At 53.3% G+C, this 14,338-nt stretch overlaps 1 protein-coding gene across 1 annotated transcript; it reads right to left on the bottom strand.

The window, feature by feature from the left end:
- Positions 1-7,467: 7,467 nt before the first annotated feature.
- Positions 7,468-9,494, bottom strand: LOC147984284 (uncharacterized). Its single transcript, XM_087541040.1, has 3 exons — positions 9,267-9,494; positions 8,729-8,861; positions 7,468-8,654 (listed from the first exon to the last, which is right to left on the bottom strand). Exons 1-3 carry the CDS (start codon positions 9,492-9,494, stop codon positions 7,468-7,470), a joined length of 1,548 nt encoding a protein of 515 aa, XP_087397166.1.
- Between the last annotated feature and the right edge of the window lie 4,844 nt (positions 9,495-14,338).

The following is a 14,338-nucleotide window of genomic DNA, read 5'->3' on the forward strand; positions in this document are numbered from 1 at the left end:
ACAGGATATCGCAAATATGCTGCCCGCTGCTTTGCTCTTGTTAGTACCTGTTGTCCTGTATCACTGTACTTGCATACATACCTGGTTAATCATGTGACAGCAGTATGCATGATAGCTTGCTTATGAATTGTTCGCTCCAAATTATCTGATATGTATGAATGGTTACATTAGTGTAGAATATATCCAATGCCAATGTTTTTTTAGCTCTGCATTGTTCTTGTAAGTACATGTTGTCCTTTATCAGTGTACTTATAATGACAGGTAGTTGTTCATGTACCATCACTCTGCAGCTTATTTTCCTTTGCCCTCCATTTTCTACACATCAGATCTATATTTACTCTTACCATAAGGTTGGTACTGAAGAAGTTTAGCTGTGCATTGCTCTTGGCTGTACCTTTTGCCTGTATCGCTGCACTTACATTTATAGCTACTTGGTTATGTAGCATCACTCTTCATCTTATCTTAAATATTCTCCATTTTTTCGTATATTATCACATCTATATTTACTCTTAACAAAATGTAGAATAAAGGCAATGCTTTTGAAGAAGATTATGTGGTAAACTTCTTGAATTGCCCCCCCCATCAGCATGGACAAGGCCTTTATAGAGCCTGTCTTCACCAATAATGTAAGTTTGTCCATCTCAAGCCTTCAAACTTTGTTGTATATATTTGGTTAGGCATGATTGCAACAGCTGTTTATTTTTGGTGTTTGCATCAAATTGCTTGTTTAAAGTTTATTATATGTAGTTCATAAACAAAAGTTTGTCCTTTCTCACTTTAAGTTTTCAGTTGTACAACCAAGTTCCTTCTTCATACCATGTAAATTAAACTATACAGAGTAAGTGATCTTCTTTTGCACTGCATGTATGCTTCTGTTCTTCATTCGTAATCCAGTGGTGTGGTGAACCTACCCACTACAGCACAATGTCATATTCTGCAATGTCTTAACTATGAACAATGTCATATCATTCTACTATTATTTAAACCGTCTCTTTATTTGCCAATCTGAAATGGTATAAATTGACAGCACACTAACCATTGATACTTATGAGTTCTTGATCTATAATCCAGTGGTGTCGTGAAGCTGCCAACTCCTTCACAATGACATTTCCTACCATGTCTTGACCTGAACAATACCATATTGTGTTAACGCAAATTTAAAGTGTGTCACTTTATTCATCAGTAAGAAATGTGATGAATTGTCAGCACCGATACTTTTATGTGCAAAAAATGTCATATGTCTGCTTGTTTATCTTTCAGAGTGAGGAAGATATAAGTGTTGAACAAGCGCAGTCTCATCATCTTGCTCAGTTGCTTGCCTATAGTTCCCCAGCAGGGCTAACCTTTCTTGAAATCTATTGAAGTGCTGTCGGTTTTGTATATTATTTTGTCGGCGTGTTTATTTGCACTGGTGGCGATCTTTGATGCCCAGTGTATGTAATATGTTGTCTGCTTGTGCTTTATTATCATAGTGGCGAACTTTGATGCCCAGTGGATGTAATATACCATAATTTCTTTATTGTGTAGTCTAGGTTTTTTCTTATTCACGATGCTGTAGTTATTTTACTGTATATATATCCTGTCTTCGCAGTAAACCGGCCAAACCATAAAATTACGGTACATAATCGGGCCGTCATGCAATCACGATGTAGGTTGGGCCTGAAACGTGTCGGACAGCTCACGGGCCGGCAGCAGCCCGAAATGAACCCCGACCCATGATTGTGCGAATCAAATCATGGGCTTTTAACTGGCCAAAAAATTGTCTCGGTCCTTGTTTGGCCCAATCAGATATCGCCTGCGAGCAGGCCGGATGCAAACCGGGTCGTAGTTAGGCCCAACTATATGATGGGCTTTTAACAGGCTGAAATTAATATAGGGCCAAAATGTTAAACGAGCCCTTAACATGGCAAAACTAATATCAAGACGAATTACTAAGTGGGCCTTTAGCAAGTGGGCCCAAAAGCATAGTGTCGAGTTGACGGGCCGAATCTGATATGGGCCATAATTGACCCCAAAGCCTCTTAAAGGGTCGGACCTGATCTGGGCCATAATTTGGCCCAAAACGTGGGAGGCCTTTAATGGTTCGGATCTCATATGGGCCACTATTAGGCCCGGAGCGTGGCAGGCCATTAATGGACCGGATCAAATATGGGCCGGCATTTGGCCCAAAACATGGCAGGCAGTTAATGGGTCGGCCTACTAGGGTCCTCAAAATCTTGTGGGCCTACAACTAGGTCGGCCGATTAATGTCGGTGAAATCTCGTGGGCCTTTAGCTGGGCCGACCCATTATGATCCGCAAGAATCTTTTGGGCCTTTACCTGGGCTGGCCCATTACGGCACACAAAAATCTTGTGGGCCTTTACCTGGGCCGGCCTATTATGGCCCGCAAAATCTTGTGGGCCTTTAGCTGGGCCAGCCCATTATGGTCCGCAAAATTTTGTGGGCCTTTAGTTGGGCCGACCCATTATGGTTCGCAAAATCTTGTGGGCCTTTAGTTGGGCCGGCCCATTTAAACTTGTTGGGTCGTGCCATGTGTCGACGTATCATAGGCGCCTTCTGTCCAGTGAGTGGATGACATCTGTCCCGACGATGAGCCGACACGTGTTTCCTCTAGCCAATGATGATTTTACATGTGGAAAATCCCCATTGTTCGGGGCTGTTAACGGGTTATCGGATCCAAAACCCGACCCGATAGCTTAACGACGTTCCGTTACGATGGATGCCACGTGTCGGTCACCCTTGACGAAAGCACTTCTGTGACGCGCGATTTATCGTCATGGAAGTGGACACTTCCGTGATGATAATTTTGGTAATGTCATGGAACACATCTACGACAGCACAGGTATGATTATCTTGATTCTGTCATAAATTTGTCATGAATGTACATGCATGACAAAAAACACGACCTACTGTGACAAACACGTATCATCACGGAAGTGTATTTTTTTGTAGTGTTTGCTGGCGCTTATCTTCTTGTCCGTCCCGACACAACGCTGGAAGTGCTTCTGAACGCCATCCCACATCCTTATGACCGAGCGCGGGCGCAGGTGGTGCACGCTACCTCAGAGGAGCCCGAGGCCCACGGCGGAGAGGAGGAGGTGACAGCCGACGCGGGCACGAGGTGCCAAGCTTGTAAGCCTTGAGCGTTCTTGTGTTTTCTTTTTGAATCGTCGGGTTGCCGGGTCGAGGTGCCGACATGAGCCGTTGATGCAGTGGCGCCGAGTGGAGGATGTGGCGGCGCGGTTGGAGCCGGGTTGCCTCGGGGTGCGCCGGCGGCGGGGCGGCCGCATGGGAAGGAAAACATTGTAACGCGAGCCCTGACCGCGAGGCGCGCAGGGGACCCGGCCGGGGTGGCGAAGCCGGCCGCCAAGAGGAGGCACGCCACGCCGCAGGAGAGGGCAGCGAGACCCGCCGTCCCGGTGGTGCCGGGGTAAGCTTTTATTCTAGCTCGGACCGAGTTGTAGACCCACTTTGCTTGTCTTGTATTTACTTCATCTTGCGTTTCAGGTCACCGATCTCGCTGGCGGTCGAGGCGGTGGACGCGGTGTCTACCGAGGGCGCCGCATTTCGGAGGAGCCGGTCCAGCACCGTCGACCGGGACGAGGAGGAGGAGGGGCGGGCAGATCCGGACCTTGGTCTGGACCCGTCCGACGCCGAAGGCCTGGCCTGGCGGGACCGCAACCGGGCCGAGGCGGAGCTGGAGGCGGCGTCGACCCAGGCCTGGGTTAGCGTCGCGGCGGTGTGGGCGGGAGCCGGCGAGGAACCGGCGTGCCGGAGATGCCGAAGAGAACGGTGGCGGTGGAGACGGCCTTTGTACCATCATTGGAGGGGAGCACGGCCACGGTGGCCGCGTCGACGCGATGGACCTCGACTGGGAGGTCGTGGTCGTTAGGGATGGCGTCCCATCACGGACCGACGTTTGTCGAGCGGGCGGGAGCCGGCGAAGGCGCCCTCTTGGGGGAGGCGTCGCGGACGGCGTCGGCGGGAACGGCGCCGGCACCGGCGAGCGAGACGCTGCTGGTGGTGGAGCCGCGGGCCAGTCAGCCCACGGAGCCGGCGTCGGAACACGCCCTGGTGCTCAAGTCCGGGGGTCGCCGGGCTGCCGGGTCGCAGCCGGCGCGGAGCGGGACCGGCGAGGTCTTCTTCGGGCCCCCGGCCCAGGAGGAGGCGGCGATGAACGCCATGACCCGGCGCCTGCGTGGGCAGGCGGACCAAATCCAGGCCTTCGCCCAGGCCGAGGTCGAGGCGACGCAGGAGCTGGAGCGCGCCGTGATTGTAAGTTTCTTTTGCATTCTTATTTTTCTTTTTTACTGCCTCTACTTTGTGGGGGCGCGCCAGCGCACCCACTGGATGTAGCCCCTGAGATTCGGGCCAACTGCGCAGCAGTTGGGTCGAATCATATCTTGATGTCTTGTATTGATCACTTCTTCTTGCAGCAACTGGACGCCTACCGGGTCAGCGTCTTCAACCGGCTCCTTGAGACGCACCGTCGTCTCAAGGAGTGGCTTGCCGCCAAGGAGGAAGAGGTCCGCGCCGTGGTAGGTACTTGTTTTACATGCTCTTTTCTAGTGGGGGCGTGCTAGCGCACCCATCGGGTGTAGCCCCCGAGATTTGGGCCAACTGCGTAGCAGCTGGGTCGAATCTTAAGTAGTACTTTGTTTCTAAGTTCCTTTTCTTCAGCCGAGGTGCTATCTTGGAGGACCCAGCTGGTCCGGGCCAGCTTCCACTATGACCGGCTTGTTGCTGACGCCGGTCGGCTTGGAGCCGAGGTGGAGCGGGCGAGGGCGGAGGCGACGGGAGCCCGGCGGGCGCTTGACGAAGCCAGCCGGCTGCAGGAGCAGCTAGAGGGCGACAAGGGCCGCCTTGAGGCCGAGGTGGAGCGCCACAAGGCGGAGGCCGACAAGTTCGTGGAGGCGCAGCAGGCCCTTGCCAAGGCGGACCAGCAATGCGGCTAGCTGGCCAATGAAAAGGGGCAGCTTCAGGCCGAGGTGGAGCGCGTGAAGGCGCTGGTGGCCGCAACGGAGGAGACCCGGCAGGCGGAGGCCCGGCACCATGAGGAGGCCGGGAAGGCGACCGAGCACAAGGACGCCGAGCTGAAGGCGGCCCTCGCCAAGGTCGCCGAGCTGGAGAAGGCGCTCCAGGAGCGTGACCGCGCCATCGCCCGAGGGCGGCGTGTTACGTTGCTTGAAGTGCGGCACCTGGAAGATTCCTTCTCCAGTAAGTGCTTTCCTTCGGTTTTGTTGTTACCGGGTTAGGACTCCGGCTTTTCTTCCTTAGTGGCTTTCTTCTGACTTGCTTTTCTCTTCGACAGGAGCCTTCCCGGAGACGCACCAGCTGGCGGACGAGGCGATCCGCTTTCAACGCGACCCGCAAGGAGTCGTCGGCTCCGGGACTGACCCGCAGGTGGCCTGGACCTTCCTGGAGATCGTGGCCGCCACCGAGGCCCGTCTACAAGTCCTGGGCGAGCAGATGGGCCGGCTTTCTGAGGCCGGCGCGGCAATGACGGCGGCCCTGTAGCCGGGCACCGTCGCGCCGAGCAGCTCCACGCGGTTGGAGAGGTGGTTGGAGGTGGGCCCGGACCGTCTTCATGAGTGGAGGGTTTCTGCCGCCCGAGCTGGTGCCGAGATGGCGCTTCGATTCGCATTATCCTGGTACCCGGACCTCGCGGTGGACGCGCCGATGGGCCAGCGGGCCGGCTCGGAGAGCCAGCTGCAGGAGGAGGCCGGTTGGATCGCCGCCCGGGCCAGCTATATCACCGGGTTCGCCTTCCACGACGAATTCCAGCCGCAGCGGGCGGAGGATGGCAGAGTAGTGTCCGCTGAGGACTACGACCTTCTTATGGACGACCCGGGGGGCAGTTCCGAGGAGACGGGCATCTATCGCGACGCGGACGCCAGAGAGGACGATGTCGGCACCTCGGCGTATCCGGAGGCTGCGTGATCCAGCGGCGGAGATGCCTGATTTAACTTTGTAAAAATTTCTGTTAGATAGCATGTCCGCCCACCCACTGGGGGTTGACTTGGGTGTAATGAACTCTGGCCTTGGGCTTGTTTCTTAATTTATGATACGTAAGCCTTGTGAATGTTTGTGCCTTTTCTTTTCTTTTTTCAAGCCGTTTTCCTGCATTCTTCGCTCTTGGGCTTCTCCCCCGCGAGTTTGACGGCCGAGGCTCCAGTCCGTGACAAGGGGTTCGGCTTTTGAGAGGGGCGTGTAGTACTTAGGCTTTCGTAACATTGAGCGCGAGCGAAAACACCCATTGGGCCGGCCGGTGGCAACCCGGCAGGGCCCGGTTGGCGGGCGGGCGGCTGCTTGGTGGCTTACAGAGGCAGGGCCGGGTCGAGTGACCCGGCGGTATGTGAAAAACCTCGCGGGTGCCAGCGCTCTTGCTCTTTGTTTTTGAAGCCTTTTTTCTTGCAACTTCCCTCCCTTTGGGTTCCCCCCCCCCCACGAGTCTGACAGCCAAGGCTCCGGTCCACGACAAGGGGTTTGGCCTTTGGGAGGAGCGCGTGATATTTAACCTTTCGGATCGTTGAGCATGAGTGAAACACCCACTGGGCCGGCTGGCAGCAATCCGGCGGGGCTGGGTTGGCGAACAGCCAGTCGTGTGGTAACTTTAAAGCGGCGGGGCTGGGTTGGGTGACCCGGCAGCTTCTTACTTAGCGCCCATGGCGCGCTCGAGCTTTGGTCTCGTGCGCTTGCCAGCCAATAGCCGAAGCCGGTTCTGCAGCTTAGGGCGAAGCGGGAGGCCGCGGCAGTCCAATGTGTCAAGAGCCGCCACGTGAAGCGGCGGGTGGCCAAGCCGGCCAGCCCCCGAGCCCCCGGGTCGAACAAGTCGGCCTGGTGGCCAGGTTGGCTTGCGACGAAAGTAATGCATAAAAGTAGGGGACACAAATAGCTTGGTCACGGAAAGGGCAGCCCCCGAGCACCGTTCGGGGGTCCCATAGTTTTCAGATGATTACAAAAGGCAGCGATACATACGTGCATACGGCTAACTGTAAAATAGGCAGAGGAGCTCTGCATTCCATGGCCAGGTTGTTTCTTTGCCGGTGGTGTCCCTCTTGCGCTTGTTTGACTTGTGTGCGTCCATGAGGTAGTAGGCGTTGCGGTCACACAAGGCCTTGCTGACGATGAAGGGACCCTCCCATGGGGAGGACAACTTGTGCTGGCCGGCCTGCTCCTAGATGAGGCGGACGACGAGGTCTCCCTCCCAAAAAGCGAGGGGCTTGATTTTCTTGCTGTCGTAGTGCCCCAGACCTTGCTGGTATGGCCAAACGACTGAGCGCTAGGAGGCGTGCTTCTTTGAGCAGGTCGACACCGTCTTCGCGAGCTTCTTTAGCTTTGGATTCTGTGTACATCATGACGCGCTGTGAGTCGAACTCGACATTGGTCGGAATGATGGCTTCTGCTCCATAAACGGGGAAGAACGGGGTGAACCCTGTCGACCAGTTTGGCGTGGTGCGGATACTCTAGAGGACGGCCGACAACTCGTCAAGCCAGCTGCCGGGGGAATGGACGAGTGGCTTGACGAGCCGCGGCTTGATGCGGGATAGGATGAGGCCGTTGGCCTGCTTGACCTGGCTGTTGGACTGCAGATGTGCATCGGAAGCCAGGTCGAGGCGGATGTCGGAGACGGAGCAGTACTGCGCAAGCGCGCCCTTGGCAAAGTTGGTGCCGTTGTCCGTGATGATGCCGTTCGGCATGCCGTAGCGCACCGCGATGTCCTTGATGAACCGAACGGCCGTCGGGCCGTCCAGCTTCTTGATTGGCCTTGCTTCGATGCATTTGGTGAACTTGTCCACCGCCACCAGCAAATGCGTCATGCCACCTCGGGCGGTCTTGAAGGGCCCCACCATGTCGAGTCCCCAGACCGCGAAGGGCCAGGCGATCGGGATGGTCTGGAGTGCTGACACCGGTTGGTGGCTGCGCTTGCTGAAGCGTTGGCATCCCTCGTACTTGTTAATGAGTGACTCTGCATCTTCGAGGGCCGTGGGCCAGTAGAAACCATGGCGGAAAGCCTTGGCCGCCAGGGACCGTGAGGCGGCGTGGTGCCTGCACTCGCCGTGGTGTATGTCGAGGAGGATCTCAATAGCCTTGTCCTGCTCGACGCAGCATTGGAACACGCCGATGGAGATGCGCTTGACGAGCTCATTGTTGATGATGTTGTAGGCGGACGCTCGATGCTGCACTTGCCGAGCTTCTGTCTCGTCCATGGGGAGGACCCCGTTCTCCAGGAACTCCGAGATGGGCAGGGCCCAGGATGGCGCCGTCACCACGGCGAAGACAGCCACTACTTCGGATTCCGGGTCGGCGGCCCCCAAGCCAAGTTCGGCAGCCCGCGGGCTGGGTTGAGGCGCGGCCGGGTTGGATGGAGCTGTCCCCGGGCCGGGTTGAGGCGCGGTCGGGTTGGTTCGAGCAGTCCGCGAGCCAGGTTGAGGCGCGGCCGGGTCGGTTGGAGCAGTCCCTGGGCCGAGTTGAGGCGTGGCCAGGTTGCTTGGCACATGGATGGACTCGGAGTCTGGAGATGGCTTGACGGACGGCTTGTGCAGGTGCTCGAGCGAGATGCCGGATGGGATGGACTGTCGAGACGAAGCGATCTTGGCGAGCGTGTCGGCCGCCTTGTTCTTCGTGCGTGGGACGTGGAGGAACTCGAGCCCTCAGAGAATCCGGACATCTTCTAGACGAGGAAGCGGTAGCTTGCCATGTTGGAGTCGTGCACATCCCACTCGCCTGAGCACTGCTGCACCACGAGGTCCGAGTCGCCGAAGCACAGGATGTGCCGGATGCCGAGTTCCTTGGCAATCCATAGGCCATGCACAAGGGCTTCGTACTTGGCGACATTGTTGGAGGCGGCGAAGTGGATCTGTCATGCGTACTTGAGCCGGTCGCCCATGGGGGACGACAACACTATGTTGGCTCCCAGGCCAAGTCGCATCTTCGAGCCTTCGAAGTGCATGCGCCAGTGCGTCGAGTCCGGAGGTGGCGGTAGGTACTAGGTCTCGGTGTAGTCGACGAGGAAGTAGGCCAAAGCTTGGGACTTGATTGTGGTGCGGGGCTCGTCGAGGATGGTATGTCTGGCTAGCTCGAGCGCCCACTTGGCGACCCGGCCAGAGGCATCCCAGCACTCAATGATGTCACCGAGAGGGGCCGTGCTGACCACGGTGATGACATGCTCTTGGAAATACTGCTTCAGTTTCTTGGCGGTGAAGTACACGCCGTAACACATCTTCTGGTACTGCGGGTAGTTCTGCTTCGAGGCAGAGAGCACCTCGCTCAGATAGTAGACGGGACGCTGGACGGCTTGGACCCTGTCCTTCTCTGGTTGCTCGACCACCATCACCGTGCTAACCGACCGCGAGGTCGCGGTGATATAGATCAACAACGGCTCCTTCTCGGCCAGCGCGGCCAGGACTGGTGCGGTTGAGAGCATGCGCTTGAGATCCCGGAAGGCTTCGTCTGCCTGGTCATTCCATTCGAACAGCGTCGTCTTCTTCATTAGCCGATATAGGGGCAGGGCCCTCTCGCCCAGCCGGCTGAGAAACCGGCTGACCGAGGCCAAGCAGTCGGTGAACTTCTAGACATCGCGTAGCCGGGCCGGCTTGCACATGCGCTCGATGGCCTTGATTTTCTCTGGGTTTGCCTCAATGTCGCGCTCCGAGACGAGGAAGCCGAGTAGCTTTCCGACCGAGACGCCAAAAACGCATTTCTCCGGGCTGAGCTTGACCTTGTACTCGCGCAGGTTGGCGAAGGTTTCCTTCAGATCGTCGAGGAGCGTGAGGTGCTGCTTGGTCTTCTCCATGATGTCGTCCACGTAGACGTGGATATTGCGGCCGAGTTGCGACAGCAGGCAATTCTGCATGGAGCGCTGGAAGGTGGCGCCGACGTTCTTCAAGCCGAACAACATGGTGATGTAGTGTCACATCCCTAGCTTTACCTTGCACTAGGCTAGAACTTGTGTGTACATCATGTCTATTTTCTGAAATTTGAAATGAGGAAAGTGAAAGCCTCAAAAATCATTTTAATAAAGGGGCAAGAACCCTAAAACTGCAATTAGTGAATCAAAAATGCCGTAGAAATAGTTCTGACAATTTTGGCAAGAGTTATAAATCAAACCAAAATTTTGGAACATTTCTAAGGAATCATTTGGGCTCTGATTTTAAATCAATATTTGTAGGATCTAGAAGTAGATGTGTCTAGAGGGGGGTGATTAGACACTTAGTGCTAAAGTTGCAATTTTTAGGCCTCTTTGGTTTGAGTGGAGTTTTAGGCACAATTTCAACATACACAATACATATCAAGCAAGCATGCAAAGAGTATATGAGCAGCGGAATGTAAAGCATGCAACTTGCAAGAATGTAAGGGGAAGGGTTTGGAGAATTCAAACGCAATTGGAGACACGGATGTTTTTCCCGTGGTTCGGATAGGTGGTGCTATCCTACATCCATGTTGATGGAGACTTCAACCCACGAAGGGTAACGGTTGCGCGAGTCCACGGAGGGCTCCACCCACAAAGGGTAACGGTTGCGCGAGTCCACGGAGGGCTCCACCCATGAAGGGTCCACGAAGAAGCAACCACCCACAAAGGGTCCACGAAGTAGCAACCTTGTCTATCCCACCATGGACATCGCCCATGAAGGACTTGCCTCACTAGCGGTAGATCTTCACGAAGTAGGCGATCTCCTTGCCCTTACAAACTCCTTGGTTCAACTCCACAATCTTGTCGGAGGCTCCCAAGTGACACCTAGCCAATCTAGGAGACGCCACTCTCGAAGAAGTAACAAATGGTGTGTTGATGATGAACTCCTTGCTCTTGTGCTTCAAATGATAGTCTCCCCAACACTCAACTCTCTCTCATAGGATTTGGATCTGGTGGAAAGAAGGTTTGAGTGGAAAGCAACTTGGGAAGGCTAGAGATCAAGATTCATATGGTAGGAATGGAATATCTTGGTCTCAACACATGAGTAGGTGGTTCTCTCTCAGAACATATGAGTTGGAATTGTGTATGTGTTCTGATGGCTCTCTCAACGAATGAAGAGGAGGTGGAGGGGTATATATAGCCTCCACACAAAATCCAACCGTTACACACAGTTTTCCAATCTCGGTGGGACCGAATCAACAAAGTCGGTCGGACCAAGAAGGTAAACCTAGTGACCGTTAGAGATTTTCGGTGGGACTGACATGCAACTCGGTAGGACCGATATGGTTAGGGTTTGGGCATAACGTAATCTCGGTGAGACCGATTACACAAACTCGGTGAGACTGATTTTGGTAATTAGCTAACCAGAGAGTTGGTCAGGCAAACTCGGTGGGACCGATTTGCTCTTTCGGTGAGACCGAAAAGTTACAAAAAGGAAACACTGAATTTACATTGCAATCTCAGTGGGACCGATCCGCTCTTTCGGTGAGACCGAAAAGTTACGAAAGGGAAACAGAGAGTTTGCAATCCCATCTCGGTGAGACCGAGATCCCTATCGGTGGAACCGAATTGCTAGGGTTTGGCAGTGGCTTATGACAAGTGAAACTCGGTGGCGCCAGATAGAAAGAATTGGTAGGACCGAGTTTGGCTTAGGGTTTAGGTCATATGTGGATATGGGAAAGTAGTTGAGGGTTTTGGAGCATATCATTAAGCACATGAAGCAAGAGGCTCATTAAGCAACACCTCATCCCTCCTTGATAGTATTGGCTTTTCCTATGGACTCAATGTGATCTTGGATCACTAAAATGTAAAATGAAGAGTCTTAAGCTTGAAGCTTTAGCCAATCCTTTGTCCTTAGCATCTTGAAGGAGTTCCCACAACCTTTAGTCCATGCCACTCCATTGTTGAACTTATCTGAAACATGCTAGATAGAAATGTTAGTCCAACAAGAGATATGTTGTCATCAATTATCAAAACCACCTAGGGAGCACTTGTGCTTTCAATATTATATTTGAATTTGGAAATATACTCATCTTATGTAAAGTTTATATCTCCAAATGATCTAAAACATTTTATGTGTATTTGGATAATTCCATTGTGCAATACAAAAATATTCAGAGGAATGTTGCCACTGTTTTCAATTGTTTGAAGTTTAAAACAGGGCAAAATGAATAAATAAAAGGAAAACAGGACTGAAATAAAACAGAGCAGAGAAACCTTACCTGGCACTTTTGCCCCACCACTGTAGCAGCCCAACTGGGCAAAGCCAGCCCGGCCCACCGGGGGCAGCGCTGTCTTCTTCCTTCTGCCAGGAGGAGAAGCAGCTGCATGCCCGGCGCGCAGACAAGCCGCGCCAGCTCCTCCTGCCTGCCTGGCTCCTCCCGATGCACCTAGATGGCGCCACGCGACCCCCTCGATCCCCTCTCACTTTCCCTCTCTTCCTGGACCTCCTCCCCTTCCCTACCTCTCGTTCCCAAGCGAGACAGAGAGCCGTCGATCGTCGTTGCCGCGGCCACCGGCCCTCCCACGCCTCATCGACATGTCAGGAGGAACCGCAACATCGTATATTTCGTCTCCGCTGAGCCACACGACGTCGGGAGCCCTGCAGTGACGCCATCGTCGTCATCTTCACCGACGGGCACTGAAGATCACCGGCCCCAATTCACCGTCTCCAGGTCGTCCCCGAGCCCACTGACCACCCTACCGACATCACTGTGAGCCCCTAAGCTTTTCCCCTCACCTCCCCCTCTCACTAGCTTCCTCTAGCCGCCGCCCCATGAGCTCCCGTGGTCGCCGTCCGCCATGGCCAACCTCCTGCTCACCTCTGAGCTTACCACGCCTAGCGGTGCTATCCACCGTGCTCCTCGGCCCCCCCTAGATGCAGTCAAGCTACCTGATTCCCTCAAGGGCGAGCCGTAGCCCTGCGCTCATGCACCACCGAGCTCCGGCCACCGCACTTGTCGTTGTTGCGGTCGCTACGGGCCGCCCTAGCCACTGCTGTTGGCACAGCTTGATGCGAACGAGCACGAGCAACGCGTAGATGCCCTCCGCCGTGAGTTTGGTCGCCCGTGGGCGAAACCCGAGCCGTTCCGCCGTCACTGTCCTCGTCGGTGGCTAACTCAGGTTGTGCCGACGTAGCACAACCATTAGCAGCTAATTGCGCCACTAATTAACCTCTAGTGAAACTGACAGCCGAGCCCCACATCCTAACTAACTGGCTAACTAAACTAGATTAAGTTTAATCTAATTACCCTGGACCCACGCGTCAACATTGACTGTGCTGGCGTGCCCGTTGACCGGACCCACCTGTCATTGTCACTGAACAGCACTGGGTCACTGACCAGTGGACCCCACTGGTCAGGTTTGACCTGGACCGCTCCTGTTGACCTACTGATGTTAGCATGACGAGTGCTGACATAGTAAATATTTTCTAGGATTTAAAATAAATCATAAATGATTTATTTAATTCAGAAAATATACAAAACTTCTAAAAATCATATAAAAGTAACCATAACTCCAAATGAAACAATTTATATGTGAAAAATTATCAGAAAAATCCAAAGAATCTGTTTACGGCATTTTCATGCATGTTGGAACAACTTATGACTACTTTTAGGGCAAATCAAATAATGGCAATTAAATAACCACATGTGGAGTTTGAATTTGAACCTTTGATTCAAAGCAACTTCATTTAATTATGTTGCTAGTTGCATTAGCTAAATCAACAACATATTGCCATGTCATTATCATGCATCATATTGTTGCACTGCCTTGATTGTGTTCTCTCTTGTTTGCCGGTGTTTGTCCCCTCTGAGTAGACGTTGTTTCAATGATTTGATCGATGACACCGATGAAGAGCTATACTATCGTCAGAAGTGCTAGGCAAGCAAAACCCCCTTGTTCATTCCGATACAATCCCACTCTCTCGCTCCTGCTCTCTTTTACTGCGTTAAGACAACAATGCTTCAACTATTAAATACTTTGGTAGTTGAACCCCTTTCCTTTGCATGACCTGTCATTGCCACAGTAAATAGATGAAACCCACTAGCATGAGTAGGAGTCGTTTGAGCCTTGAGGTGCCTACTCATTCATGTTTGTTCACATGCCAGCTACTTCTTAGAGTTGAGTTAGGTATGATTCATCGGGGATGAATTGGAAAGTTGTGAACATGTCTTACTGTTGAGAGCTAAGTGTGTGAACATGGTTTGGTAAAGGTAGCGGTGAGAGGCCATGTAGGAGTACATGGTGGGTTGTCTCATTGAAACTAGCCTCAGGAACCGAGTTCTATGTTTGTGATGCATGAACAGCTACTACCACGCGTTGGGCCCGAAACCAATGGACCCTCTCGACTTATTAATCGCCTTGATCTCTGTCCAGGAGTTGCAACTAGTTTCTGGTGTTTGTAGGATATGTGTTGGAGGCCA

Source organism: Triticum urartu, chromosome 2A (assembly GCF_056163025.1).
Source record: "Triticum urartu cultivar PI428250 chromosome 2A, HENAU_Tu73, whole genome shotgun sequence".
Classification (NCBI taxonomy): domain Eukaryota; kingdom Viridiplantae; phylum Streptophyta; class Magnoliopsida; order Poales; family Poaceae; genus Triticum; species Triticum urartu.

Coding starts and splice junctions, on each gene's coding strand:
- LOC147984284 (XM_087541040.1), bottom strand. CDS start 9,494: ATGAAGAAGACGACGCTGTTCGAATGGAATGACCAGGCAGACGAAGCC. Junction 8,862..9,266: donor CCGTCTACTATCTGAGCGAG/GTGCTCTCTGCC, acceptor TACGCATGACAG/ATCCACTTCGCCGCCTCCAA. Junction 8,655..8,728: donor CGTGGTGCAGCAGTGCTCAG/GCGAGTGGGATG, acceptor GGATTCTCTGAG/GGCTCGAGTTCCTCCACGTC.